The sequence below is a fragment of the Aspergillus ochraceoroseus genome (genome assembly GCF_002846915.1).
Source record: "Aspergillus ochraceoroseus IBT 24754 chromosome Unknown P175scaffold_2, whole genome shotgun sequence".
NCBI lineage: Eukaryota > Fungi > Ascomycota > Eurotiomycetes > Eurotiales > Aspergillaceae > Aspergillus > Aspergillus ochraceoroseus.
This window is the reverse complement of record NW_024468477.1, coordinates 2,795,417-2,823,230: the sequence shown is the minus strand read 5'-3', so window position 1 is coordinate 2,823,230 and position 27,814 is coordinate 2,795,417. Positions and strand designations below refer to the sequence as shown.

Genomic DNA, 27,814 nt, shown 5'->3' with positions numbered 1-27,814 from the left:
ACATTCATTCTCCCAGCTAGCTGTCCCTGTCTGAGCCAAAGAGACACTAATAAAGTCGACTGAAAACAAGTAAACGGGATCGATCGCCATGGATTTTAGCCAGGGCCAATTTTCGGCCTGTAGCAGCAGGTCAGTGACACGGTGCCTTTCAAACAACTGATCAAAATGAAATAATAAAGGAAACCATACATATCATGGTGTTCACTTAATCTGCTCAGATACTTGTTCAGCTCTTCTACCCGTTCTTTGTGGGTTTTGGCCCCGTCACGTTTCAGGCGTTCTTGCAGCTGTAGGAGCATTATTAGCCATGCATATATATATGTGTTTCAATACACAAACTCTGATGTTTTTAATGAACCACCAACGAAAGAACCAAAAAGCAAGAACAAGAGAGAGAAAAAAAAAAAAAGAGAAAACATACCCTTTTCCTCCGCATCTCCTCATGTCGTCGCTCGGCCTCCGTCTTGCCCGATAACCCAGCACCTTCACCCCGATCCTCACGCTCAACCCCATCCCCAACCTCAGTACCAGGCACCCCTTCTTCCCTCTCGTCCGGTACAGCATCCGACTCCCTCTCCACAGGCGTGCCGGTATCGCTACCAGCACCGCTGATGGCCTTCTTGCTCTTCTTCTTCTTCTTCTTTACCCGGCCATCGCTGACTTTGGATCCCTTGAGTTTGAGCTTGCCGCCTCCCCCAGTGGAATAGGCATCCATGTTGGAATCCAGGAATCGGGATACGCAAGGTATCCTCCGATCCGTTCTAGTTATGTTATGTTTTAATGGATATATCGCGAGACAGAGAATGAAGACATGCCGTGACGTGACGGAATGGGAGTGGTGTGGTGCTGCTTTAGGGTCACGTGGTATGCTTAATTATAGGCTTACCGGATTGGGAAGTATATATGTATATTATAACTATGCAGCAGTAGTGCACCACAGCACAGGTATGAAGTATTTTATTATATGTATATTCTTGATAGTGGGAGGGTTTTGTTGGATTATTGCCCAGCAATTCTAGGCTGGAGCTCTTGGATATCTGGTAGTTGCTTTGTATACTTGAGGAACTCTTTCGGTAAGTATCATCATATCTATGGTTATGCATTTCTCAGTCAAGATGGATGGACGGTCATATCTCCAGTATCAAACAAAAGATCATGAAAGTCCCCGGAACAAAACAAAGGATTGGTTTCCAAGGCTCTTTCATAATCATACAAATACAGGGACATGGCCCGAGAAAGACAAAGAAGAATAAAGGATATTCTCCCCTTTTGCATCCTTCAGTCTGAATCGCCTTGTATACTACATACCTAAGTAACAACGGCACCCTCCCTTAAACTTCGCCCTCATGTCTCAGAGGAAAGATATATAAACTGGCATAGATCCCAAGTCTGTCTCTTCAATCCATCCACCCACTCAACTAACTACAGCTCAATCCACTAACCACTCCAAACCCTACCTACCACCAACAACACCACCACCACCACCACCAAACATGGCTTCCAACACCAACATCAACATCAACATCCGCTACCGCCCCGGTACAGTGGAATGCCCCTCCTGCACCTTCTGCACCACCAGCGGCGCCATCGAATGCCCCCAAACCAACCACCCCTACAACGTGCAAGCCCACACGGGAATGCAATGCTACATGTGCTCCCGCTGCTCGCACAACCGCTACAAAGCGCCCGCGAAGCGCCTCTTCTCCAGAACCTTCACCTGGTACGTGCACATCCCCCTTGACGAGGAGATGACCGGCTCTGAGATCCTAAAGTACAGACTTGCGCTGGCCGAGCTGCAGAACGCCCGGGCCACCATCTTCGTGAAGAAGGAGAACGTGCCTGACGGCGGCATGGTGATGCCCGTGGCCATGGCCAAGGATGTGCCTGCGAATGTCGTCTTTGCCGAGGCGAGGGAGATGGTTCGTTGCAATTTGAGAAATCTGCAGCAGCTGTATGATATGGAGCAGTTCCTGGGGGTTTGATATCCCGTCTACTATATCTGGGTGGGTATATCGCCTATCTATCTACTAGTCGTAGGTAGGTATTCATTCGTTGCTGTTGTTGTCTCGTGTCTGGTAAGTGATGGTATACTGAACCTAACATGACATGACATGACATGTGTTATCTGCCAGGTTCGGACTTGAAGTATGGACTAATTTTGTTGTGCTTGAGTTTTGTTATTTACATACCTGTGCTTTTACGACAATTTGTTTATCTAAAAAAAGAGAGAAAAAAATAGATAATCATTTGAATTCTAAACTAGCTATGCATTCCAAACTAGTCATATCAATTTGTTCAGTAAACACAGTAACACTCTCAATAGCTTTGGTAGAGTCATAAGGAAAGAGAGAAAAAAAATATGCAATCCTCAGTATCTCAGCTGGACCCTATTTGGCCTTCAGGGGGAGTGATCCAGGATGGATCACCTTACAAAAGCACCGTTATGTTATGCATTTAGGGACCGCGGTGCTGACAACAGGATTCGTATACACAGTGATATAAGGACCAGATCTACCGGAGTAGGCAAACGCAAGCCACAAGTAGCAGTCTGTTCTGCCTTGAAACCCACAATCGCCATGTATAGAGCTAGGCTAATTAGAAACACGCTACTTTTACCATTGCGATAGAATCCAGAGGAAAAAGGGGGGGGGGGAAGACTTACTATGCCTCTTTCTCCAGCAATCTATGCGTCTGGATATGCTCCGTCCACCCAAGGTCTTCAAAAAGATCCACGACCGCGTTCGAAACATGCTCGTCATAGTCGTCAGCAACAAGCAGGTATATTTTCGGGACGACGCTCGCATTCTTGAGCGACATCTCCCAGTTCACTTGGATTTGCATGGCCTCCCTATGCCCCCCACTGGGCAACTGCTGCGGGTAGATCGCATTCCACACCCTCTTGACAATCCCGAACCCTGCCTCCAGGTCCGCGCCCCGGAGACGGCCCCCAAGCGTCCAGAAATCATACACCTCCCGGAGCGAGGCCACGCTCGCCATGACATACACCTTGACGCGAGACTGCGCCGGGGCCTTGCAATCAAACGCCACATATGACTTTTCCAGCATGAATCGGTCCCGGTTCGCCGATACGTATTCCTCCACCTGGGAGAAGTCGAAGTGCAGGTCGTCGTCGTCGGCGGCGGCGGCGGCGGGACGAGTCGAAGAAGGGCAGCAGAGGAGCCTCCGGAAGCTGTCAAAGGTAAGTCGTAACACGTCGGTCTCGGCCACGACGGATTTCACAAAGGTGCCGAAATACGACTTGACCGTGAAGGGCGGCGCTCCGTGGTGGTGGTGGTGGTGGAAATCCACCCCCACAACTGTATGGGATTTGCAAGGGAACCCGGCGAGGGAGTCCCAGTGCGTGCGGGCTGCATGCGCGTCCACCCCCAGCGCCGATGCAAAGTAGTCGAACAGCGAAAGGTCGACGACGCCCCCCGGCTGGACATGGCTTAGCCGCTGGAGCAGCTGCTTGCCGGCGACTTCGTTGATAGGGTCTGCGTCTGTCCCGGCGTAGGGACCAACAGGCTCGACCCCGAGCCGGAACGCGCATTTGGCGCCCTGCTGGTAGTTGATGCTGGCTTCTAGCGGGCCTGCTTTATTGCAGAGGGCGTGCGTCCAGGTCACATTGGTCCTGTTGCTATTTGGGAACGGGCCCAGGCTGGGAATGATGGCAGAGTAGATCGCTAGGAGGCTTCGGTACTGGGCTTCAATGTCGTACCCTGCGAGGTGCAGAGACGGACCCAGCACGGGGGCCAATCTGTCCCACCAAAGCTTATGGTCGCTGTTTGGGAAGTGCAAGGTCCTATCCAGTACTTTCCAGGCTTGTTGGGAAGTTTGCGGGGATTCGAGGTTCATATTGTTTAGTCTGGCTTGGGGGGGGGGGGTTGCTTTTTAAAGTAAGGGTGCAGAGCAAAGCGTGTGGGACAGCTGGTGATCAGGACCAGGCCCTCGAATAAGTAGCAAAGACAGAAGACACAATAATACACATATTGAGTAACGGTCAGGCAGCCTGCCATATATATACATATATATGAATATCCGTGGGTGGCATTAGCAACTGGCCAGACCGCGTAACCTAGGACAAGTAGCAGGTACACAGCCTATATAGAAACCTCAAATTGTATACCACGGTCCGCTTACTGGCAGGTTGTAGTATCTATAGGTACCACAAGTTCTCCGTAGACGCTGCGAACCGGATTCCAGAAATGCAACCTTTAAAAAAAAAAAAACAAAAAAAAACATCCAGGATGATACTATAGCCTAACGGCAGGCTGGTAGCCGACCTGTCAGGGGACAGGCAGTCTAGATTGCAACAGGGTTATAATAAGAAAATAAGCTGGTCACACGAAGCTGATCGCTATGACGTGTTGAGTATTACATGATATTGAGGATATTCAAAAGCTACGCTCGGCCAGCAGTCGTAGCATCGATTGTTTGCAGTAAGATACACTAATCAAAAGGAATCGGACGGAGACCTGAGTTCCCCATACGTTTGCGCATCTCTGCTCCAGCAGCTACAGTGCTCGGCACCTTGATCCCGCAGCAATCCCCAAAGTAGTCGGCATGCTGACTATGGTCATGCGCGTGGCCATCACTATGCTCATGGGTATGTCCATCTTCCGCATCCCCATCATCAGCCAGATCACCCATCCCAGGTGCAGCTGGCAGCAAACTTCCGAATAGAAAGTGCTGCATGATTGGCAGCTTCCCCAAAACCTCCTTGACAAACATTTTCTTCATCCCGCTCTCAATCTTCAGCCAGTTCTTTGCCCCAGAGATATCGTCCAGCATGGGACTATGCCAGCGTATACCCTTGACCGTCTTCACGCTGTCCACCCACCGCACCTGGTCCAGGTACAGATACCTATCCCCCTCTTCATCCAATATTGCGGTATTATGGATCGTCAACGGCGTAATATACGGATGCCCCACAAGTTGCGCAGCCCCAAACAAAAACGGCAGGAAATGGTAATCGTCCAACCCCCAAACCCCGTGTGAACCAGCGGGCTCCAGATAATACGTGGCTTGGACGTCGCGCATGAGATGCATATACTGCACGTAGATGCGGAACACAACCGCCTCCAAGTCCGTCGTCGAGAACAGCTGCAGCTGGCGCAGACAGAGCAGCCACATCATGAAATTCAGTTCGTGGCCGGAGCCGTAATCCAGGCGGTCTCGTGAGCCTAGTGAGTGAATTAAATAGGAGGATATCTCGGCGACGGCGGCCGGGTTGTTGGTTCCCAGGATGTCGCGATGCCATGCTGTACTCTGGGTGGCGACGTCGTCGAAGAAGTCACGGAATGCAGGGTTACCGAAGCGAGAGCCACCTTGGTCGATGGAGGGGTGCTTATCAACAAGCGAACGTATATTCTCGACTATCGCGAGGATCTTGGAGATGCTGGGGGAAGAAGGGTTGGCATCGTTTTTTGGGTCTGGGGCTGCGCGGCCCCGCACTGAGTCGGAGAGATTAAAGATAAAGGAGAGGACGAGGGTGTATGTTGGCGACGAGAGAAATGTTTCATGGTCTTTTCTAGAGAGAATGCGACGGACTGGGCGGGTGTAGCTGTGAGAGGATAGGTCTGGCGGGGTGGGAAGTGGCGGGGTGATAGGAGCAGCTTCTCGCGAGCTCGCGTTGGGTTTTGTTCTATTGGCGGTTCGGAGTTGTGAAAGCTTCTGAGATAAATCAATCTTTGGCGTGAAGGCAGGCTGGGGCTGGGAGGACATTTTGAGGTGAACAAATGATGTATTCACAGATTATGTTCAGGCAGTGGTGATGGTCCCAGGAAAAGATGATGTCAAATTCCAAACAGCTATATTATTTCCTGATGCAGTTAGCCGCTCTGACAAATGTATACATGCCTAAGTTGTTTGGAGTAACTTTTATAATTTCTCCAGTCTCTTATAAAATTCTAATCATAATAATTTATGGTTAATTCATAATATATACAATGAAAAACCACATGGATCATTTTTGTATGGTGATATTTCATTTTCGGATACATTTGGGTTAGGGTTAGGGTTAGTTAGTCGAGCCCGCTAGATATACATACAAGTACTGTATATATACATACACCTTCGGGACTATTCAGTCTAGTGATTAGATGAAAGGACATATCTTCAAACTGCCAAACCAAATCTACCTCTTCTGGTCCTTCAACCGCTATCTCAGTCCCAATGGCTTTGGCTTGCGGGTTTTGTTTTGCCATGTGTCCGCGTAGAAACCCATTTCAAAGGGTGCCGTCTGGCGAAGAGGGGACGTCGAGTATAAATGGGACATGGCTTGACTGCAGCATCAGTAGATAGAGAGGGGACTTTATGGCGGTTGTTAAGATCCTTAGGGGGTTGTCGCGGATGAGCTGTTGGAGTATGGGATGGATGTCTCTGCGTGGACGGCGCGGAGATACATGGTGAAGGGGTTGCAGAAAGATGATTGATGAGATCGCGATCGAATGATAAGAGGGGGCTTCTCTGTGATTCTTATATACCTTGGTGTTCACGGTTGTTCCTACACCTACCTAGGTACTAACTGACACTTGAGGGTTCGAGCCGTTTGAAACCCGGGTTTCCTATTGGAGAGCAGGCCGAGAGAGAGAGATGCTCAAGATCTATTGCTGTTCTGACTCTTGTGGCTGGATATTAGGGGAAGAAGCTGCTAGAAAAGTTTCAGGCCCCAGGGCTTTTTGTGGACTGGTAGAATTTTTTGCTGGAATCAGAACTTGATAGGACAGAGAGCATAAACTTTTAGCTTAAATCTGACAAAGTTAACGGGAGGAGTCTTCTGTACATACCTATTGGAAATTATAAATTGCAGACTGCCCCCGAAGTAATACTGTGTTCCTCAATCCACTTGTCCACAACATTTAGGTATCCCAGAGAACCAGAGAATCTAGTTCTTTCTGAAGACCCTGTTGTATGTGCTTTCTGTTGATGCGCGTTTCACAAAGCTAACCCCTTGGAGAGAAAGTTGACGGAAAGAGTTATGTCTACTCTTGAGAATTCGCACCAAATGCTACACATTTCGAAGCCGTGCTTTCGTCCCTCCTCAGCGGACATGCAGTGAGTTATGCAACAGGATTGGTCGTATTGCGCGCTGCACTTGTGCTGTTAAATCCCCTCAGGATCCCCGTCGGAGAGGGGTATCACGGGAGCCATGAAGTCATTTCTGTCTCCCGTGTCTCAGAAGGCTGGCCTTGACTTCTCCGCGGAAATCTTAGCAGAACTGGACGTAATCCTCCGTGAGGCTTTCATTAACGCATTGAGAACTGCTTTTCATATCGAGCAATGTACTAAGAACGCCCACGAAAGGGGAGCATACTTGATTATGGACAGCAGAATCATTTGTCCATACGAGCCTCAAGCCCAACCAGTATCGAGAATATCGTACCAACAGGTGTTCCGGAAATACACTACACTAGTCTTCAAGATGAGCCTTCGCTACGGAAGCAGATGCCCGATGTCCTTGGTCCTGTCTTCTCGATTACGTTGCAGAACGAGAAATTCGCAAAAAAATTGCCGAGTAAGCTGTCCATGTTGTTCCAGCATAAAATAAGCCTTGGAGGCGTCGAGTCTTTGATTAAGGAACAACTTGCTACAAGGGTTCGAGTTGCTTGTAGAGGAGCAGCGCGATGGACGAATATCTGGTTGGATAACAACAGCCAGTTTAGACCAGGAATCCCTTGTATTTGGGTCAAGGGTATGCATACCTCATTCTTGATCGGGAAAAAGATGCAGTAGTGTGAGTTGAAATGATTAGCTCGAGTTATGATTCTGAACTCGTGACTTTCAACGGAGAGGTCTGTTAGAAGCATCCATGTTATAGTATTCAAGAGGCGAACGAGTCGCAAGCAGATCCTCTTGAGCACGGAATCCCATAATTCTGAGGAAGTCCTCGAGATTTGGCTGGGATCTGTCATCTGACGCTAGTTTCAGCTCGCATAGAACATGATTCTGTTTCCTGCCGCAACCATACTGTTGATTACTTGTTACCAGCCGACAGGGTCACTCAGACAAAGGAGAGAAGCCTTTCGACGATCTGGCAGAATACCGACCGCCTGCCTAATAAAAGGGATGGCCTTACCGAGAATAGACTAGCGCAAGGAAACGAACGATCGTTTACGTAGTGCCGGTCAGGCCACCAAGCTGGATACGGTTAGTCCCCAGGCAAACCTGCGGCGCGTGATGACAGCAGCGTCTCTAGTGTGCTGCCGATTCTTGAAAGCGCGAGAGAAAGAAAAAGCTGGCTGTGGAAGGCAAAAGGCTGCTGTGAGGTTCTTGAGCTCTATTGCAGGTCGACTCGGTTAAACTGCAAGAAATCCTGGCCTTTTATTCCCGCCATATCTTCTCGTTCAGGTTCCTCAGGGTCTCTCTCTTGCTGTTCGGTTTTTTGGCCGTACAATTACTCCACGAGCATGCATTCTATTTGCAACAGATAGCACCAATCAAAGCCAAAAACTCCACCCGTGAAAGCTGGGGTAGTTGTTTGCAACCCACTATTTTTTTGTTCCCATAATTTTACGCTCTGAGTCTGGGGTGGTGGAAAGGTTGCTATCCCGCGAGCACGCCATCATGGACCAGTGTGATTTGATTCCACCACCGCACGCCAACACCAGGAACGTCGGTGCCTCGTCTCCCGCACATCGATCCTCATCCCTCCAGTCGTCTTACAACGAGCCAAGACGCATGTCACCTTTCAGTACACCGCATCAGGCAACCCTGGCGCCAGGACATGGCCTCTCGGTTAATGAAATTACCCCGATCGTGAGAAACTCCAGTTCGCACGGCCGACAATATAACTCCACACAGGACGGACCGAGATCTCAGGATGCGGGGCCACCGCCTCAAAATGGCCAGCTGAAATCCCAATCGCGCAGGGGCTCAGCGACTGCGAGTCGAGAGAATTCCCGGGGGGATTCCGCAAAGCACAAAGCGTCCTGGTATGCCCGGATCACAGATAAATATGGTAGTCTAGAGCTGGAGAATAAGGGAAGTGTGGCCCGAGATCATCTTGCGTTAGGTGGGTTATGATCTAGGTCTTGGTTGGTTCTGCTCTCGATGAAGACAGAAGGATTAACAATGATGCCTCGCAGAACGCACCTTTCTCGCATGGCTCAGGACATCGTTAGCTTTTGCTTCCATTGGAATCGCAGTGACACAACTTTTTCGCCTGAGTAATACCACCACGGAAAGCACCAATAGCACGGAGGTTTCCTCCCAAAGTATACCCCAGTTCCTCTCGCCCACCTTCGCTGGCCCTGGGACTGTCCGGATAACAAACACATCTGAGCGCCTTCGGAGCATCGGCAAACCGCTGGGGACGACATTTATCGGAGTGGCTATAATGATCCTCTTGGTAGGGTTCCATCGCTATTTTGAAAGTCAGTACTGGATCATCAGGGGTAAATTCCCGGCCAGTCGGGGCAGTATAGCCTTGATTTCATTTCTAGCAGGTGCCCTGATTATAGCTGCTCTAGCTGTCATTCTCGCCATTTCTCCTGGTGCTGTTGAAAGTTAACGTCCAAATTATGCCAGTTTGACGGCCACGCGTCCGAAACTAAAATGCCCCCCCCCCCCCTCATATTTTTACTACGGTCGTGGGGTACGTACACCATTATCCACCTTTTCTTTTTCATTGCCTAATTTGCCTTTTCCTGGAGTTTGACTATTAACTTAGCTGGTGGATACTACGTTGTTGTTTTTAACTATCTGCTATGGAGTTTGAGACGGAAGTCTAATAATGACTGGTATATAGTTGCATGTACGGAGTAGGTAGCAGGCCTCCATAGAACATATTTGTGAACCCTTTACATTGGCATGGCCTGTTCGATCGGTATCTGACGTAGCTCTCTGGAGCGTTGTCTAACTCTTGCGCTTCACTTCTGAAATCATGTCCGTCTCCTACAGCTAGCGAGCACATGACTAGATAACAACATACCTTGGTACTCTCACTTGACGCGTCTTAAGAGGAGTCATCCGCAACTGACGAATCCAACTACGTCAGGCTAACCCTGATATCGTCCATACCACTAGATACCCACCCAGTACCCGTATATCTACAAGAATGGCATGGTAGTAGGTAGGTAGTCCAGAGCAGCAGCGGATCCTGAATAGTTATCTAGCTTTGAACTTGATCAACTTTACCAAGTTGCGTTCCCTGGTTCAGGTAAAAAAATAAAAATAAAAATAAAAATATACATACATACATAGTACCCAAGAGAGGTATGAATGGGGACATATGATATCGAGCAAAGGATTGGAGAGGTATAAACTCTACCTTGGGTACGTATAGATACTTCCAAGCATACCTCTTTATACCTTGGAAATGGATGGTTCTAAGATCAGATAGCTTGTAGTGTGTAACTAATTAAAGGTTTTTTTTTTGTATTCCCCTGCACTTCCGAGCTTTGTCTTTTCCACCTCATCTAGATCTTGGTTGTTTAATAAGGGCCGCACGTGGGGTGCTCGTTGAGCATAGACTGACAACGCCAGCAGCGAGGGTTGCATTCTCCACTGATTCCAGAACCCACTGTTCAAGATAAGCACTTACCCTGTAGGAAACCTACACGGGAGCTGAACTACTCGGTAGAGCTTGGAACTCAAGACAAGCAAATCGTGCAACGACGTATGGAACCACTGGGCAAAGAGCTTGAGAGTCTATACACGTCCAATACGCATCAAGGTTGGCGTCAGGGACAAGGAGTGCCAGGCAGGGACCGTGACAGGATGTGTCGATCCGTACGTAGGGCTGAGAAAACCCTGGCTGGATCCTTGATTCCCGAGTGGGGGATTTCTACATCCTGGGATATTGATCTAATTACGATGCGAGGACTCCATGCAGTCCTGCTGACAGCCCATAAAGTTATATATAACCGATTCCTGACCGAAGCCATGGGGATATTTGGTGCCCAACGCTGACTGGATAGAGCCGTGAGATGAGTCTGTCTGACCTGACATCACGATCGGATACAGGAACCGCAGGGTGGCAATTTTCCAGTCTCTTTGTCAGTTTGTCAGGTTGCGTTTCTGGAACAAAGGAGAGTGATTCCCGTTGTGAACCATGGGTCGCGCCGGAGACGCCGATTTAAACTCCCTCGCGGACTGTACTGGACTCCGTACCTCGTTGTGTACTCCAGTGTACTCCGTAGAGGTGAGAAAAAGGGAAGGAAGCAAGGGTTACCAGGATCAGATTTATTCCGTAGTTCATGCATGGGAGGAGCCGATAGAATTGAAAGGGATTCGATAAAGTCGGACTAGATCCTTGCAGTGTTGGAGATGACTCGCTAATTAATAGGTATTGGGACTCGGGGCCCAGCAGTACCTACAGAGTACTCCGTACGGAGGGAGTACCTAATACTTGAATTCGGAAGAAGCAGGGGGACCTCTAAGGGTTCAATTCCGAATCACATGGAATAAGAAGAAGACTATCCATGCCTTTCTGCCCACCTAAACTGCTACCCGCTTTAGGTGCGCCACACATTCTTCGCGATCATATATTCTTCGCGATTTTTTAATATTTGAAGCTATATAACAACAATAATACTAGTAATTAAAATAAAAAAACTTTCTAGCTTCTTTAGTATATCTTATATTATTAATTCCTCTTTAAATTAACTCCTGCAAGTATAGAGGGAGTAAAGAACCATATACTTTCTTTTTTTACTTTACTAATCTCCTTTACTTATATTTAGCATCCTTTACCTTCCTATCTTTAATTAATTAAATAGTATCACGAACTCTTAGAACCCTATTACTAGATAGACCTTTAATCTAGCACTTAATATAAATCCAGTATTAAGGCTCTTGCATGGCCCTAATCCTTTAAATTACTTTCTAGATTATTTTTAGCTCCTTAAGCTTCTCTACCTAATATTAAAAGAGTTTTAATATATTCTATCTTGCCTAGTTAGATACTTTATCAAGTTTCTTTATAACTTTTATCTAATTTTTTAGAAAAGTGTCACGGCGTGCACTAGGTGCACTGGTGCCAAGGCAATGATTACTAGGGTATATAAGGTGGGATTCGGGCAGATCAGACATCAGGTCTGATCATAGTGACCTTTTGGTCCAATGGTTTAGACATGTTGCCCGAATCACATGCTCTTACAAAAAGCCTCTATTATTGCTGGAGGACTATTTTCAATACTAGAGGATAGTAATAGTAGTAGAGATAGGATTTAATAAAGATTAATTAATATATCTAGTATATCTATCTAATTTACTAGTTTTTTAATAATTTTAGTACTATTAACTAGCTAGATACTATATTTTTTAAAGGTATCTTAAATAATTTACTGGTAAAAGATCTAGTTATAGATTAGCTAGATAATTTTTAAGAACTCTACCTTTCTATATAACTTATCCCCCTATTAAGATAGCTTATTATTCTTAAAGTAAAAATTAGTCTTATAAGTAAGAAAAAGTTTTCTATTAAGAGATTAGTAGAGATATATTAAATAAGCTATAAAATTAAAGGAAATAATATTATTTTTCTTATAGTATTATAGAAATTTAAGTATAAGATACAAGCTATAACTATTAAATATTAAATATTACTTCTTATCTTACTTAATATAATCAGGATATTTTATTTTAATATTAAATTAATATAGCTAGGCAAGTACAAGTTTATTAGTTATCTAATTATTTAAGGATATTACTATTATTATTTTAGGTAGTAATTATTCTATATTATAATACTAGACCTCTATATAGTTGCTTATTACTTTAAAAATAAAAAATAGGTCTATTACCTAACTATCTATAGTAATATATTTAACTATAATAATATTTTTATCTTACTTACTTTCTACAAGATTAAGGCATTTAGGACCCCTAAAAATCTTCTTATTATAATCTTTATCTAGTTAGAAACTACATTTATTAAAATTATAGATAAGGTAAGCCAGGACCCTATAAAGAAATAATTTTAAAAGATTATATTAATATTAAAGTAAGCTAGTATTTTTTACTTATATTTACTTTAATTTCTTAATCTTCTACTTTACTAGAGCAAGTCCTAAATCTACTAATATATATAATTTAAATTAATATAGTTATATCTTACTAACTTACTTATCTAATCCCACGCGAGTAAGTATCTAATTTACCCATGCTATAATAACTACAGGAGTTAGTAGGATATTCTATTTCTATATTTATATAATCTAGTTAATTAAAGCCTTCTCCTAATATAATTGTAGAAGGTTCTTATTTATTATTATTAGTATTACTAGTATCTTTAGTTTTTTGAGGCATGTTTAGAATATAGAGTTAGATATATTAAATTCTTATATAATCTTTATAATATTTGGTTTTTTTTGCTTTTAAACCATAGTAATAGCTTTAAGTAAGCAAGATTTATTAAAATCTGGAGATTTAGGTATATTATATTGTAATAATAATAAAAATAAGTTGAAATATTAAAAATTGCGAAGAATATGTGATCGCAAAGAATGTGTGGCGCACCTAAAGCGGGTAGCGGTTTAGGTGGGCAGAAAGGCATGGATACCTATTTATGGGGGTTTATTGGCTTGTTTCTTATTAACATCCATCTCTCTACCCATACAGCCTGGAGAGTATGTACTGGATCAAGTAATATGGATGGACAGAATATTTACTAAATTCTGGAGACACTAGTAGCAATAGAAGACTTGAAGGAAGATAGAGTCAGTCCTTCATGTCTTGTGACTTGACTTGAGCAATAGTCGATACGGAAACATGGAAAGCTGGGAGCAGAGTACGGAGTACAAGAAAAGTACATAATAATTTTTCTGCCTACGAAGGTTCAATAATGAGAAATTCCCTTTAAAATCTCCGAGAAAGCCGATTTAATTTCACAAGCCAAGATTTGGGTCAGTAATAATAATAATAATAATAATAATATAAATGAGCGAGTTCACGATAAGTCCTCTGCCTAAAAAGGAAACAGTCTTTCCGGCCGGATCATTTCGGTACTTCGGATACTTGCACCGGGCGTGCACCATGATTTTGACAAATTTTGAGAAAACTTGACAGGGATTGGATACGGCGCCTATCTCGATAATCCGAGGTACCTCCAGGAATAGTGAAGTGAGGTGGTTACCCTATCTCTGATCTAGGTACCTCCCTGCCCGTACCTAGGTATGTGAGCCCTTGTGCAAAGGGCACAGGATTGATAAAGAGAGTACCAGTACCTAGGTGATCATACCTGATTGGCCTCCGTGAAGGATGGAACTACCAGGTAACTACCTACTACTAGTACCTCCTTCTAGTACCTAACTAGGTGTAGGAGGTATTCGCCAATAGGACAAGACGAAAACCATCATCCTTGAGCGATCAGTCAGAAGTTAATGGAGGACTATTCCGGAAATAATGGGAAGGCTAAAAAGCAAAGGCTTGAAGCTCCGGGTTGAAAAGAAAAGAAAGATGACATGGCACGATAAGGAGATACTGTATTCCGTAGGTAGATGTCATGTTGGGTAAATTAGCAAGAATCTCCTTGTAACCTAAGATTCCCATCAAGGATCCGAATACGTAGGACGAACCACTGCATTTTTCCTTATTTTTTTTTTTTTAAGTCGCACATTACCCGGGTATTCCTCAAGGACTGCAAAGACCACCTATGATCGACGGCCATGGATAGATGGAGTATGTTGCTGGCTGCTATCTGGCATTAAATGCTTAAAAGCCTGCTGTTGTGCAAGAACACTGAAACAACACACGAATATGTCCTGCATTCAGGAGGGGAAGGGGGCGAGAAAACGCCGATTAGCCGCCAATCAGGGAAGAACTGGGAAGCCTACTTCACGATCTAGCAGGGGTGTTGATATCTTGCCGTCACGCCCTCAACTCCGTATGGGGGAGGGAAATCCTGCTTTATCAAAGCTTCTGGGAGGAAGTGTCTTCCTGTCCAGTCAAAGCGATAGGCCCAAATTTAAAAATGCAAAGAATCAAATTCTTTAAAGGACTCAAGCTGAAGTTGACAAGTGCTGAAGGCTAAACCCACGTGGGGAACTTGTAAGGAGGGAGTCCGGACCTAGTGACGGCGGAAACCTGAATTGCGTTGCTAATGTGATGAACTGACGGAGGACGGAGCTTGTAAAGAGAGGAAGGGTCAATAGTATAGATAATTATTATTAGACTTGGACAGGACTTGTAATGTACATAGGTACGTACTCGGTACCTAAATATGTACCTAATCCGGACCGAAATCAATCACAATTTAATTACGATGGTTATTCAAGAGGATGATCTCTACCCCCCATCCTTATTCGGACTGTTTCAAGTGCCCCTGGTCAATTTGAGATTTGAGAGTCAAAGAGTAAGACGTGTCAACCTTTCCAGGGATGGTTTGCTGGCAACAAAGCACGCTAATAATTAATTAAACCCACTCCTCTCTAACAGGTCTAGCGGTGGCGCTCGGCCAACTCCACCGAAACAAGCGAGATTTCGATTCTGATATTGAGGCGGGATGATTGGTATTGGTCTCAGGTACGGATCTCTTAGCCTGTTGAGGCCTGTTCTTTTTTTTTTTTTTTTCTCCGGAGCAGGTTCAAAAGTAAAAGGGAAAGATAATTTTTTCTGAGGAATATGAAGTTGCTCTTTACTTTACCAGGGTATTCGGGGTATGTACACATTTACTGGTATCTACGACTCCGGGAGTTACTGTATTTATGTAATATTCCCAAGTAATCTAGGTTTGACCTTACCCTATTTGGGCCTTCAATTCGTATCCCTTGGTGGTGGCGATTCAAGTCATGACGTTTAAAACGTTGACGTTTGGGGCTCTAATCTGGCCGAGACTAGTAGGTTGTTCCATGTGATGAATGTTGGGCTTGAAGAAAGAAAGGTATTGTTTCTGAATATCTCACTACAATCCTTTACTAAGTCATCGGATTGATCTTGTACTTGAAGTAGTAATATTGATGTTGTCTGTGTATGGTTAATTACGTATAGCCTCTAGGTGGAGGGTTCATGAAGAATTACGACTCCATTGAAATTCATTTCCCCATATACTGTGTACCTAGGTACAAACTAGACTAGATCATACTAGTGCTTAGTACCACTACAACATTGACTACGACTCTACTTGAATAAATCAACTCCATACAAGCTAATACTACACCAGCCAAGATAGTTCGTTCAATTGCCAGTTTCCGCTGATGCTGACTGGTGGAGGGACGATCGAAATAGCCGTGGTAATACGGCTTGTATGGGCCTGTATGGACCTGTATGGAAAAAAGTGGCCCCTCCGTTCCCTCAACCAATCACCCCCTCAACTCCTACTACAATAATAATAATAAATAATATCAAGGTAATAATAATAGTAATAATAGTAATAACTCTCCATCACACGGCCTCAGCTCTTCTTCCAACTAAGCAGGCCTCCTCCATTTGCTGTGACTTACTAGCCTTTTGTCTCCTTCCTTCAACCTCACTTCTTCTTCTCTCCCATTCATTCCCCTCTCCACCTTTCTTTCTCTCCTTCTCTCTCCCTCTGTTCACCTTAATTTCTTTCCTCTTCCTCCTCTTCTTTTTCTTCACTCATTTATTTACCCTCCCTGCTGACTTTCCCGCCCAATCCCACTCCCTTCGCATTTGTGGCCCGTCCCCGTGGCCGTCCGCTCCTTAGAATTTATCACCTTCAACTTGCTGGACAACCCTAAACCTGCCCGTCGATTTCGACACGTTCTCTCCACCAAGCCTTGCCGACGGAATTACTTGATCTCCTCTAGCAGACTAGGGCTCCTTTTTTATTTATTTATTTTTTATTTATTTTTACTTCTTTTCTATTATCGCATCCCCCTGATTTTATCGGGGACTTTCGGACAAAATTTTCCTCTTGTAAAGGGTCGAGGTTGGAGTGTTACCCTCAACTGGTGTGATATTGGTTCGACAATTTTCAATGTTTCTCTGGCGAAACTGAAGACCTCCAGACGAACTTGGGCTTTCCAGTCATCGGAGGGAAGTCGCATTGCTCTGGAGGTCCTTGAGCGTCTGGATCAGCTTCAACACTGCCTACCCTCATTTCGCCCGCGGGTCGGTTTCGAAGTTAACCCTCCCAAGGCTGGTGTTACTCGACTATTTAGGTTCCGCTATACGCCGAAAATGGCTTCAATTTCCTTACCTCTACAACCCCAGACTATGTCAGCGCTTTCTCAATACTTCGATTCGGCGGATCAACCACCCACCGGACACCACCGTCGCAATCCCACCATGTCCGCGCCTCTTCCAAATCCACCTTTCGTCTTTCCCGCGCGCGATCCGGATGAGGGCCGTGATCAAGGTCCAGAACTTGCCAGCAGTGCCCCACTACCTCTCCCAGCGTTTTCTTTCAACCCAGGATCTGTAGACACAGCCCAGCCGACTGCCCCTTCCAATCGACAAAGTGGACACCCTAGTGGACACCGTCGACGATGTAGCGAGTTCATTGGTGGTGAGCAACTGGTCAGCCCTGGAAACTTGAATGCCGGCCAAACAAGCGATGAAGGATTGACAACACCGGTCAAACTCCCGGCCCCAGGACCCGGGTTCAGTGCGGGGAATCGTCGCCGACATGCCCATCGACGCTCAGCGGCCATATCAAGTGTCGATTTAACTGCAATTACACATGCGCTTGAAACAAAGCCTTACGCTGAGAGTGCACCTTGTACGCCGGCAGATGCAAAACGGGGCCCAAAAACCCCCGGGGAGTCCCCACAGCCTTTATCATATCCAGCTACCAGCCTATTCCGGCATACTCCTCCGGATTCTCCCGAAATTGTGATTGATGGACCATCTGCATCTCTCCAGAAACCGACGGAAGCTCCTTTGGATTCACACACGTTGAGTGAAGCCTTGTCATCTCAAGATTCCGGGCTCAAGGACGCTGTAGAGCCAGAAATTCCTGCCAGAAAGAGCGAGACTATCCTCTCCGTTGCCACAGATGAATCGCCGTTTGGAAGCCAAAAGCCGAAGCCTAGACCGAGAACTGCTGATGCATCCTTGATGCTTGATTTTCCCGGAACTGGTATGGTTGATGATTCTAGCCCCTCGAAGCGACCCCTCTCTGCAGCAGGCCATTCTCGTGCTCATAAAAGCATGTCCTCTGGGATCCTTGAGGCGGCGTTGAGGAAAAGCGACCATGCAGATGAAGACCGCATTTTCCCACAGTCCCTGAGACGATCCACAGATGACGACTCTGACGTATCAATGGATGATACCCATGATGCGTCGGAATCACCTACCTCATCTAAGCGGAAATTGAAAGCCAAGAAGAGACAAAAGAAAGTTAAGTCCTGGGCTGGTGCCATTTTGACTCGGGGCAAGGGTAAACGACATCATTCGAAGAAAGACACCCCTAATGCAGAGCCTACTATTCCTCCTCCGGTACTGACCCGGACTAACTCAGACCTTGGGTCTGGTCTTGACGTGGATTTCGATGACGATAACATTGTCGTTATTCGAACACCAACTAATCCTACAACCCCGGAACTCCGCCAAACTCCTGGCGAGAATGAGACGTGGGCGTCTCTGGAGACCTCTTGGAAACCCAGGAGTTTCTATGAGCAAGCCACGGGCAGCGACGCTTTTAGCCCCGTGATTGACCTGGATGCCGCCTTAGGACCTTTTAATACCCCTGACATGCGATCTGGCCAACCTCCTGAGAGTGGCTTCTCTGCAGCAACCAGGAGAATGTATAGCGGCGGGCGGCGCGGTGAATTTGTTGGCCCAGAAATGCGCTATCATCGTCGTGCGGAGAGCGCCCCAGAAATGCCCCCGTTCGATCGAAGCTTTTTAGGTGCCCACCGGCTTGCGACCACCTCGTCTTTGGAGAATCCAGATGTCTTCTATGAAGAAGAGGAAGATGCATTTTTAGCAGCTACTAGCGATTCGGGCAAGGATAGTGTGGAATATCTTCCCACTGAGGATACTACCCCAGATTCCAACGATGTGGACAGTGAGTCAGACGAACGCAAGGATAGTTCCGACACCATCGCTCGACAATCTGTGGAAGATATAGCTACACCGGCGGAACATTCAGGCCTTGGAATCCAGCACATTGGCCGTAATCAGGCAACACCCATCGATATCACATCGCCAGCCCCGGAGGAGCAAAGTGAGGATGAGCAGGAAACCCCTCCTGCCCAGGTTGAGAAAAGCACGAATATGCTCTCCAGCCGACCAAAAACTCCAATAGACTTGGTCAAACAAGAGGATAGGAAGAATAAAATCCCGATTCCTCCCAGCCCCGACGTCTCGCCTCGATTTTTACCAATTGATCACCGGCCTGTTACGTCTCCCACCGAGCTTGCCTCCGCAATACCCCCATTTTCTCTTCCTAGCGCTTGCTCCCTTCCTAATTCTTCTTTTCCTTCGCCGGATTTCACCATATCGTCCGAAGCGCCTCGTTCAATCACTACATCGTCAACTACTGATCCCTTCCCCCATACTTCCATGGAAGATGTGCCTTCATTGACGAGTAGCGCGTCAACCATGACGAACACGCTCAACCGCGTCTCCGCCACCTTTTTCTCACGCCCCCGGCTGTCAACCGATCGCTCAGCATCCTTTTCGGCCACGGTTCCTCGCCGTGCCAGCCAACCTAGCGCCTCCAAGCGAACCAGCCTCGCAAGTCTTTCTAAGCTCATGGTAGGACCACATACGGAACGTAGCAAGCTAAGCCACGAAGAGAAACCACCGGGGGATGAGCCTGAAACCGCCAAGAAAAAGGGCCACCGAATTAGTCGTCTAATGCACTTTTGGAGAACAAAAGATAAAGACAGGCTTAATGAGAATACTGTTGAAGAATAAGCTGTGGTCATGACGAAACGTTGCCTTGGAAAAGGACATTACCGACCCCTTGTACATAGTATCCTGGTTATGATTCGTTCAACATGGTCTTTGTAAGGCCGACTGCGACTTTTTCTGTTATTTTCTCCCCACCCTTGATACTTTTTTTTTTTATCCAACTGGTCTACCTTCTATTGTTGGGATACCTGACGAGTCTCTTTTCTTGGTATGTGATTACAAGCGTAAGGGTATGATACTTTTTTTTCTCTTTTTCATTCTTGTCTCTCATTATGGCCGGTTGCAACATGTGGGCATATTTTCACTTATTTCTGTTCTCTCTTTTTTTTCGAATTCTTTTATTTTCTTACAATCTCTCTTGTTTAATTTTCTGGCTACCTCATCCATTTGTCTGCGCCTACTTTCCTTGATGAAGTTCTTTGAGCCGATTGCCCCCATCGGTGATTTTTTTTAATTGGGGGTTGTTTGTCCCTGGAGGTGGCTGTTAGTGTTTTGTAGAGGCATCGTGCCCAAATTTTAACAAACAATCAAATCTACACTCTGTCATATATGTAGTACAAGCATTGTTTGAACGATAGCCTCTGGAGCCTATCTTTCAGGTCCAACTACCTTACTGTAGAACATAAAGCATTATATTATGGAGAATGCTCACAGTCGACGCTATATGTCCTTTATCCGCACTCACTGCAACGTAAACCCACGCCATCAACAATCCACTTCCTCTGCGTAGAAAGGGGGAGAAACCTCGTAAAAAGACCGTAGGGTATATATATAATTGAGCAGAGAAATAAACATACCATCTGAAAAAAAAAAAAACGCAACAAAAATCGACGACTATGTCGATAGGATAAGTCCAAAGATTGATGAATAGGGTCTTTTGCGTGGCCCACGGCCATCTCTGGTAAAAGGCAAGAAATGGATTCTGAGCTAGGCCCACACACCCATACCTGATGGAGACCAAATTATGGCTTATATACCTCACACAGATCCGCGGTTCGATTCCGGGTGTCTCCCAAGTTATCAATTTTTTTTTTATGCCCCGCTATTTATGATACTTTTTTTTTTTTTTTTTTTTTTTTTTTCCCTTGCGCCCAGAGAAATGGATTATAAGGTACAGTCCACTGGGATATACGGGATATCCGGGATTCAGCTTTTGCAGGATTAGACCGGATTGATTGTATCTCGATACAGAGTCTTGTCGTCTGCATCCCCGTGCCCCGTTGAAGAAATATCTATAGCCACCATTTTTTTTTACTAGGCTGAGATTAGCAAATCCTCTTCCCCAGCCAGTTCCACTGCACCCGCACTCCAGCGGCGTGGAAAATCTCACAATGCCACAAGCTCGCACAGCCAACTCTCGAAAGCCACCCAAGGACTCGTCGCAGAATCGCGATGTCAAGCGGGATAAAAGGAATCCCGGTGCTGTGCCCCGTCGCAAAGACAAAGACTATGAGCGGCCACAACGACAGCCAGCGCAGAAAACCCCGGCACATTCAGACGAAACCAACAGAAACAATAGGAACCAGATCGAGATTGCAGAGACGATTCCAGTATCTCTCCAGCAGTTACTGCTGAATGTGTTCGGGGCTGCTTTGCTTACTTCTTCTCCTACCGGTAGCAGCGCTCCCACCTCTGCTCCAACAGAGACCGAACTGGATATCAAATCGTTAATTCAAACCATCAAGTCGCATTTGTATAACCGGGATTTTGACTCTGCGTTCACAGATGCCGACGAGGGTTTGCTGCGTGCTTATGCGCTGCGCTGGAGTGCTGCGCGGGCTTTGGGGTACGCGGGGCTGTTCAAGTCCTTGATGAAAGGGATTATGGATGATCGTGCCATGGGGAAGAACCAGAACCAGAACCAGAACCAGAACCAGAGCAAGAGCCATGTTGTGTGTATTGGTGGTGGTGCCGGAGCAGAGATTGTTGCTCTAGCTGCTGCGTGGAGGGATTTGATGAATGAATCGGCACAGCACCAGAAACCGACGGATTTATTGGATGCTGTTAGTTCCGTCTCTCTAGACGACGACGACGACGACGACGACAAGGATGACGATCGCGAACAGAACAGCATGGCCTCGTCGTCTGCCGTGTGTGATTGTGATCCCCAAGCCCAAGCTCCAGGAGCGAGCAAAGGAGAAGGAGAAGGAGAACCCCGCCGCTATCCAGATCTCTCAATCACGGCCGTCGATATCGCAGACTGGTCTACGGTTGTGAACCGACTATCCTCGACTATCCTATCGCCTAGAGTGCCGGGGTCAAAGGCCCACCGGGCCCCTTTACTCCCGGACACAACACGAGCAGATGGAAACCCAGCTGGGTTCTCGGTGGATTTCCAACGACTGGACGTTCTTTCTCTACCGGACGAGAAGCTGGGTGAACTCTTTTTTCACTTCAATGCTGCGGACGCCGACAACAACCCCAACTCCCTCCCAACATCCACCGTCATGGTAACGCTAATGTTCACGCTAAACGAACTCTTCTCAACATCGATGGCAAAGGCAACCTCGTTTTTACTGCGCACAACCGACCATTTACGCCCGGGGACTCTGTTACTGGTTGTAGATAGTCCTGGGAGCTACTCGACGTTGAAACTCGGAAAGACTCAGCAGGAGGGCGGTAGCGGTGTGCAAGAGAGACAATACCCTATGAAGTTTCTCCTAGATCACACGCTTCTCTCAGTTGCGACGGGCAAGTGGGAAAGGCTTTTCTCGCAGGATTCACGATGGTGGAGGAGGGATGCGGCGAAGTTGTGGTACGATGTTGGGGAAGGGGCAGGTTTGGAGGATATGAGGTTCCAGATTCATGTTTATAGGAGATTATAGTGGTATATTTAATTCATATGATGATGATGATGATAGTGTAGCATAAGTTATACTTGTATGTTTTCACAATCCACGGTTTTGATTTTGGTATGGAGAGAGGAATAGGTATGTTATTGCTACAGTTCATAGAGAGGAACAACCAGACAACTTCAATTCGCCATGAAGATCATGCACGCCCAAGGCCCAACCAGTAAGGCAAGGCAAGGCAAGGCAAGGCAAGGCAAAAAAAAAAAAAAACGGAAACAACAATAAGTGGAAAAAGTTAGGGGTAAAAAATACAATCGGTTTAATTTTATTAGATTAGGAACACCTTAACTCCTAAGGCCCAAGAGAAGGCTTGTGCTCTTTCCGCCATCCTTGCCCTCGCCTCCAGGCAGATAGGTGACATTCGGGTTAGTGGCAAGGGTCTGCGCAATCTCCTTGCTAGCTTCGATCCGACGAATCTCAATGAGACCGCTTCCAGCCTTGGCAACAGCCTTGCTAATGATATCGGCACTCTCAGCTTCACCCTCCGCACGGATAACGTTGGCCTGGCGCTCCTGCTCAGCCCTCTCGACGATGAAACGGGCTCGTTCGGCATCCTGTTGTGCGATCTGCTTCTGCTCGACGGCGCGCGTGAACTCCTTTCCGAAGGTCATGTGGGTGATGGAGACGTCCTCCAGGGCGATGTTGAATTGCGCAGCGCGCTTCATCAGGTCTGTGCGGATGCGGTTGGAGACAGCCTCACGCTGGGTGATTAGTTCTGCGGCGTCGAATTGAGCGACGATGGCTTTAAGGACTTCGTTTCCGATGGATGGGAGAACACGCTCATCGTAGTCGGTACCGTATGACTATTCAGAAAACAGTGTTAGAGAATATACAGGTTATATTCGAAAATAATGATGATAATGATGATAATAATAATGAGAGGGATACCTGGTAGATGGCCGGCAGTTTCGGGACGTCAGGACGGTGGAGAACTCGCAGAGTCAAGCTGACCATCTGCAAATCTTTACTTCCAGTAGTGGTAGAGATGTTGCGAGGTTTGGTTCGGACATCGTAGATAATGGCCTTCTGTAACCAAGGGACGAGGAAATGTGTGCCCTCGTTGACAACCTTCTCCTGCACACCAGACAGTCGGTCGAAGATGACAGCGCGGGTTCCGCCACGGACGTCGTAGATCGAGGAGTTGAAGATCATGGCTCCCGTAGCCACGGGGATGGCCAGACGGTAGATATTGTACAGGGAATTCGCCGCCATGATGAGGTGGGGAGATGCTAATCTGGTTGTTGGAGATGGAGCACTTTTACAGGTTGCTCTCTGGATGATGTCGCGGGCTTTTCGGTGCTGTCCCAAAACGGACTAGCGGCGTTGGACTTGCAACTTCGCCGTTTTAGCCCGAGACGAACGTCGACTCTTTCTCTCTCGACGTCTTGCCTTGTCTTCCATTCCCACATCGCGCCTTGTATCCCATTCACTCTATCGATACTTTCACAATGGGTGGCTCTTTGGATCCTAAGAATGGAATGTGAGTTTCCCCTGCTGGTCCGATGTCTTGTGTGGGCGACCTTCCGGGTATCCGGGCGGTTGTTTGACGGCTTTTGTTTCTCGAGATACTGCTTGGTCTTCAGCCCTGAGTGGTTGTCGAGAGAGAGAGAGCCGTACGTTTTGATGTTGCTCTGGAACCAACTGACTCAATTGGAAATATAGTTACATGGGCAACTGGGGTGATATGGGTAGGTCCCTTCAGCCTTCATCCCTATAGCACATTTTGCGACCACGACAAACTCGAGATCGCTGCACTCAATTAAGCTACGCCATCTCGGCGAAACATTACCTTTACTAGACGAACATTCTCGGACGACATTGGATGATCCAAACTCGCAAGTGGTGGTCAAGTACTAATCTTGGACTCAATAGGTTGCACTACCCCCCAGCGCATCGCCTCCTACTCCATTTCCCCCAACCGTCAACGCCCCCTTGCTGGTACCTTCCACGCTGCTATCTTCAACACCTTCCGCCGCTGCAGACACCAGGTCCTCTATGTGGTCCCCCCTTTCGTTGCTGCCTACGCTGCCATGAACTGGGCTATTGAGAGGTACGATTCACGGCTCCCCGGGACATTAGGGATAGAGTAGATAATATTGGCAATCGTGTGCTGTGATTGGCTGGCTAACTCTTTGCTTTCTCGCTGCTTAGGAACGAGTATCTCAACTCCAAGCCTGGCCGTCTTGCTGAGGCTGGTGACGAGTAAATGTTTTGTTTGAGTATGGAATAGATGGCGAGAGAGAGAGAGAGAGGGGTTTTGTGTGTGTATGTGGCTGTAGAAGGAATACAGAGCAAGGCAGATGTATCTGTTTTGTGATTGCACTGTACAGTACCTAGAAGCAATCGAACGAATTGCACTTTCATTTGTCTGCATGCTGTTTTGCATGATGTTGGGCTTGAAAGGGTTTGTCGACCCTGTAGGACCCTTTAGAGCTCCAGGTGTAGAGCCTTCTAACCAATGACCCGCTCCCTTTTGTTGCTATTACCTACTACTGATATAATTGCTCCTGTTCATGATAATTGTAATGATACCCCCACAAAGGGACCTTGGGTTTACCGTTTGCTGGGAGGAGTTGAGGCGGAAGTCCTTCCGCTTTGGGACAGAATGGGATGGGGGAGATGGACTCCATCTACCAATTACAAGAGCTTCGAAGAGGATGAAATGGGATGTCAGAGATGATCTGTTGCACTGAAGATGGCCAGAAGGAATTCTACTCTAAAATGTCCCCCATTGGACAAGAAAACCCTCATCCGGAACACGGGAGAGAGGGGGGGAAAAGAAGAAGAAAGAGAGAAAAAACCCAGGAAAAAAAGATACAGGCGGTTGTAACCCAAAATACCCAAACCTGTAAGTATTATTTCATTTTCTGCCTTTTTTTTTTTTTTTTTTCTCTCTCTGTTTTTTCCAAGATTCCCCCCACTCCGCATGCGCTCGTCTTCCCTCGTCTGCTTTTCTCGCTTTCTTCTCTCTTCTTCTTCTTCTTCTTCTTCTTCTTCTCCCTTTTCATCTTTTCTTCCTTTCACTTCTCCTCATCCTGTCACTCTCTCACGTTCTCCTCGTCTCATTCGTCCCTTCAAATCCATCACTATGTCCGACATCACTCACCCCACTATCAAGGGTATGTATTATTTTCACCTCTGCCCAAATCTACCCCGCCCTACGTCAACGAACGCAGCATCAATAACTACCTTCAATTGATCAATCTCCCATCGATACACCCCTTGAAATTGATTATATCTCCTGTCCTCTATTTTATTGGGCTCATATTTCCTCTCAACTAACTCAACCCCCGTTCCCAGATGGCTGGTTCTCTGAGCAGTCTGGTATGTGGCCCGGCCAGGCCATGAACCTCAAGGTCAACCAGATCCTCCACCACGAGAAGTCCAAGTACCAGGATGTCCTTGTTTTCGAGAGCAGCGACTACGGTACTGTTCTGGTCCTCGACAATGTCATCCAATGCACCGAGCGCGATGAGTTCTCGTACGTACCCCCGGCTCTGTTGCTGAATTAGTTTTTCCGTCACCCAGCTAATTATAATCGGACTATAGCTACCAGGAGATGATCACTCACTTGGCCATGAACTCCCACCCTAACCCCAAGAAGGTTCTGGTTATCGGTGGCGGAGATGGTGGTGTCCTCCGTGAGGTCGTTAAGCACGAGACCGTCGAGGAGGCCATCCTGTGCGACATTGATGAGGTAAAGAAAACCCCCTCCTCCTCCTCCCCCTCCTCCCCCTCACAATGGCCCATCTTACATCTTCTGCGTCAATTGATCACCGGACTTACGGATTTGTTCCCACCTAGGCTGTCATTCGGGTCTCCAAGAAGTACCTCCCTGGAATGAGCATTGGTTTCCAGCACCCTAACGTCAAGGTTCACATTGGCGATGGCTTTGAGTTCCTCAGAAACCGCAAGAACGAGTTCGATGTCATCATCACTGACAGCTCCGACCCCGAAGGTCCTGCTGAGAGCCTCTTCCAAAAGCCCTACTTCGAGCTCCTGCGCGATGCCCTGCGCGATGGAGGTGTCATCACCACCCAAGGTTGTTCGTTGCCTTTCCTTTTATCTTCCTCGATTTCCTTTATACCCCATCTTGTATTCCCTACTAGCCTCCTTCCTCCTGAACCCCCCTCCCTTCTCGTTCACTCCCCCCTTTTCCTGCCCCCCTCTCTATCTCCGCTCTATTCTTTTATCTTTATTTTTGGTCTTTTTTATTTTCTAGAAAGCAGAGAAACTAACTGTACTACGCCCAAAACCACCCGAATCCCCGGGATCGGTCTGGGTTCGTGTTTTGCCTTTGTAGCCGAGAACCAATGGCTTCACCTCTCTTTGATCACCGACCTCAAGAAGGCCTGCAATGAGGTCTTCCCCGTCGCCGAATACGCCTACACCACTATCCCCACCTACCCCTCCGGCCAGATCGGTTTCATGGTCTGCTGCAAGGATGCCACCCGCAACGTCAAGGAGCCCGTCCGCAGCTGGACTCACGAGGAGGAGGAGCGTCTCTGCCGCTACTACAACTCCGACATTCACCGTGCCAGCTTCATACTCCCCAACTTTGCTCGCAAGGCTTTGAACTAAGCTTAGATTTCGCAATGCTTGTTTGTTCTTTAAAATTTTGGGGGTTTTATTGTTATATTTTTATTTACTTTTTTTTTTTTTTTTTTTTTTTTTTTTTTCAACTTGGGGGTTATCTCCTATTTTGAGGCCCGTTGTGAAGGGGGTTGGTAATCAAATAATGATTTGATGATGATGAATATAAATACGAAGGGAGATTCCTCCATTTTGCCGAATTTCTTGGTCTTGCTTCTGTTGTTGGATGCGTAGAGTATAAACTGGGGGTTTTATACTTTGCGTTGATCTTGTTCTATGAACAAGACAGGGAGTAAGGAGTGTTCCACGGTTAAAACCTGATTGAAGTCAAACCACATTTCCCCAGTCTGGAGGCACTTCTCCCGATTCATCTGCTGTGGGTATGGCTGCATCTGCATTCTGGCTTGAACAAGCTTAAACGATGGTGGAGCTTCACTTTCCAGCCGGCATCGTATTACTGACTGTTTTGGTTTCAGTTCCTATCTTCAAACCTATACGCTCCGATACGACTTCTACCCCAGGCAAATCCGTGAGATATGCCAACGCCTCTGCTTCGGCTCAAGGTCTACCCAGTGTAATATCAAGGTATGGTGGTGGACATGATA

At 46.7% G+C, this 27,814-nt stretch overlaps 12 protein-coding genes across 12 annotated transcripts; 8 read left to right on the top strand and 4 right to left on the bottom strand.

Moving 5' to 3' along the window:
• Positions 1–95: 95 nt before the first annotated feature.
• P175DRAFT_0433135 (uncharacterized protein) lies at positions 96–715 on the bottom strand (the record flags this gene model as incomplete). Its single annotated transcript, XM_040893582.1, has 2 exons — positions 96–287; positions 422–715. 2 exons carry the CDS (start codon positions 713–715, stop codon positions 96–98), a joined length of 486 nt encoding a protein of 161 aa, XP_040754503.1.
• Positions 716–1,493: 778 nt separating this feature from the next.
• On the top strand, positions 1,494–2,221 carry P175DRAFT_0543280 (uncharacterized protein; the record flags this gene model as incomplete). Its single annotated transcript, XM_040900372.1, has 1 exon — positions 1,494–2,221. One exon carries the CDS (start codon positions 1,494–1,496, stop codon positions 1,980–1,982), a length of 489 nt encoding a protein of 162 aa, XP_040754502.1. The 3' UTR covers positions 1,983–2,221.
• A 120-nt stretch (positions 2,222–2,341) lies between these two features.
• fgaPT1 (fumigaclavine A dimethylallyltransferase easL) lies at positions 2,342–3,855 on the bottom strand (the record flags this gene model as incomplete). Its single annotated transcript, XM_040895229.1, has 2 exons — positions 2,342–2,586; positions 2,663–3,855. The coding sequence occupies 2 exons, from the start codon at positions 3,853–3,855 to the stop codon at positions 2,442–2,444; spliced, it is 1,338 nt and encodes a 445-aa protein (XP_040754501.1). The 3' UTR covers positions 2,342–2,441.
• A 468-nt stretch (positions 3,856–4,323) lies between these two features.
• P175DRAFT_0499665 (serine/threonine-protein phosphatase 2A activator) lies at positions 4,324–5,763 on the bottom strand. The gene has a single exon (XM_040896784.1). The coding sequence runs from the start codon at positions 5,722–5,724 to the stop codon at positions 4,450–4,452; it is 1,275 nt and encodes a 424-aa protein (XP_040754500.1). The 5' UTR covers positions 5,725–5,763; the 3' UTR covers positions 4,324–4,449.
• A 1,387-nt stretch (positions 5,764–7,150) lies between these two features.
• P175DRAFT_0530203 (uncharacterized protein) lies at positions 7,151–7,779 on the top strand (the record flags this gene model as incomplete). Its single annotated transcript, XM_040899764.1, has 3 exons — positions 7,151–7,225; positions 7,306–7,693; positions 7,754–7,779. 3 exons carry the CDS (start codon positions 7,151–7,153, stop codon positions 7,777–7,779), a joined length of 489 nt encoding a protein of 162 aa, XP_040754499.1.
• A 786-nt stretch (positions 7,780–8,565) lies between these two features.
• On the top strand, positions 8,566–9,511 carry P175DRAFT_0432202 (uncharacterized protein; the record flags this gene model as incomplete). Its single annotated transcript, XM_040893527.1, has 2 exons — positions 8,566–9,013; positions 9,087–9,511. The coding sequence occupies 2 exons, from the start codon at positions 8,566–8,568 to the stop codon at positions 9,509–9,511; spliced, it is 873 nt and encodes a 290-aa protein (XP_040754498.1).
• Positions 9,512–15,205: 5,694 nt separating this feature from the next.
• On the top strand, positions 15,206–19,767 carry P175DRAFT_0530201 (putative cell wall proline rich protein; the record flags this gene model as incomplete). The annotated part of the gene is made up of 3 exons (XM_040899763.1): positions 15,206–15,295; positions 15,385–15,465; positions 16,825–19,767. 3 exons carry the CDS (start codon positions 15,206–15,208, stop codon positions 19,765–19,767), a joined length of 3,114 nt encoding a protein of 1,037 aa, XP_040754497.1.
• A 114-nt stretch (positions 19,768–19,881) lies between these two features.
• On the top strand, positions 19,882–20,296 carry P175DRAFT_0157923 (uncharacterized protein). Its single transcript, XM_040892470.1, has one exon. It carries the CDS (start codon positions 19,997–19,999, stop codon positions 20,216–20,218), a length of 222 nt encoding a protein of 73 aa, XP_040754496.1. The 5' UTR covers positions 19,882–19,996; the 3' UTR covers positions 20,219–20,296.
• Positions 20,297–21,095: 799 nt separating this feature from the next.
• Positions 21,096–22,602, top strand: P175DRAFT_0474995 (25S rRNA (uracil2843-N3)-methyltransferase; the record flags this gene model as incomplete). The annotated part of the gene is made up of 2 exons (XM_040895228.1): positions 21,096–21,771; positions 21,877–22,602. 2 exons carry the CDS (start codon positions 21,096–21,098, stop codon positions 22,587–22,589), a joined length of 1,389 nt encoding a protein of 462 aa, XP_040754495.1. The 3' UTR covers positions 22,590–22,602.
• A 203-nt stretch (positions 22,603–22,805) lies between these two features.
• phb1 (prohibitin subunit PHB1) lies at positions 22,806–23,861 on the bottom strand. The gene is made up of 2 exons (XM_040896783.1): positions 23,505–23,861; positions 22,806–23,419 (listed from the first exon to the last, which is right to left on the bottom strand). Exons 1-2 carry the CDS (start codon positions 23,826–23,828, stop codon positions 22,901–22,903), a joined length of 843 nt encoding a protein of 280 aa, XP_040754494.1. The 5' UTR covers positions 23,829–23,861; the 3' UTR covers positions 22,806–22,900.
• A 142-nt stretch (positions 23,862–24,003) lies between these two features.
• Positions 24,004–24,989, top strand: P175DRAFT_0499658 (ubiquinol--cytochrome-c reductase subunit 8; the record flags this gene model as incomplete). The annotated part of the gene is made up of 3 exons (XM_040896782.1): positions 24,004–24,096; positions 24,279–24,666; positions 24,768–24,989. Coding segments are annotated over 2 exons (237 nt in total), but the record flags the coding sequence as incomplete, so codon positions are not given.
• A 662-nt stretch (positions 24,990–25,651) lies between these two features.
• On the top strand, positions 25,652–27,295 carry P175DRAFT_0515061 (spermidine synthase). Its single transcript, XM_040898836.1, has 5 exons — positions 25,652–25,735; positions 25,917–26,097; positions 26,166–26,313; positions 26,421–26,661; positions 26,920–27,295. The coding sequence occupies exons 1-5, from the start codon at positions 25,705–25,707 to the stop codon at positions 27,195–27,197; spliced, it is 879 nt and encodes a 292-aa protein (XP_040754492.1). The 5' UTR covers positions 25,652–25,704; the 3' UTR covers positions 27,198–27,295.
• Positions 27,296–27,814: the final 519 nt, after the last annotated feature.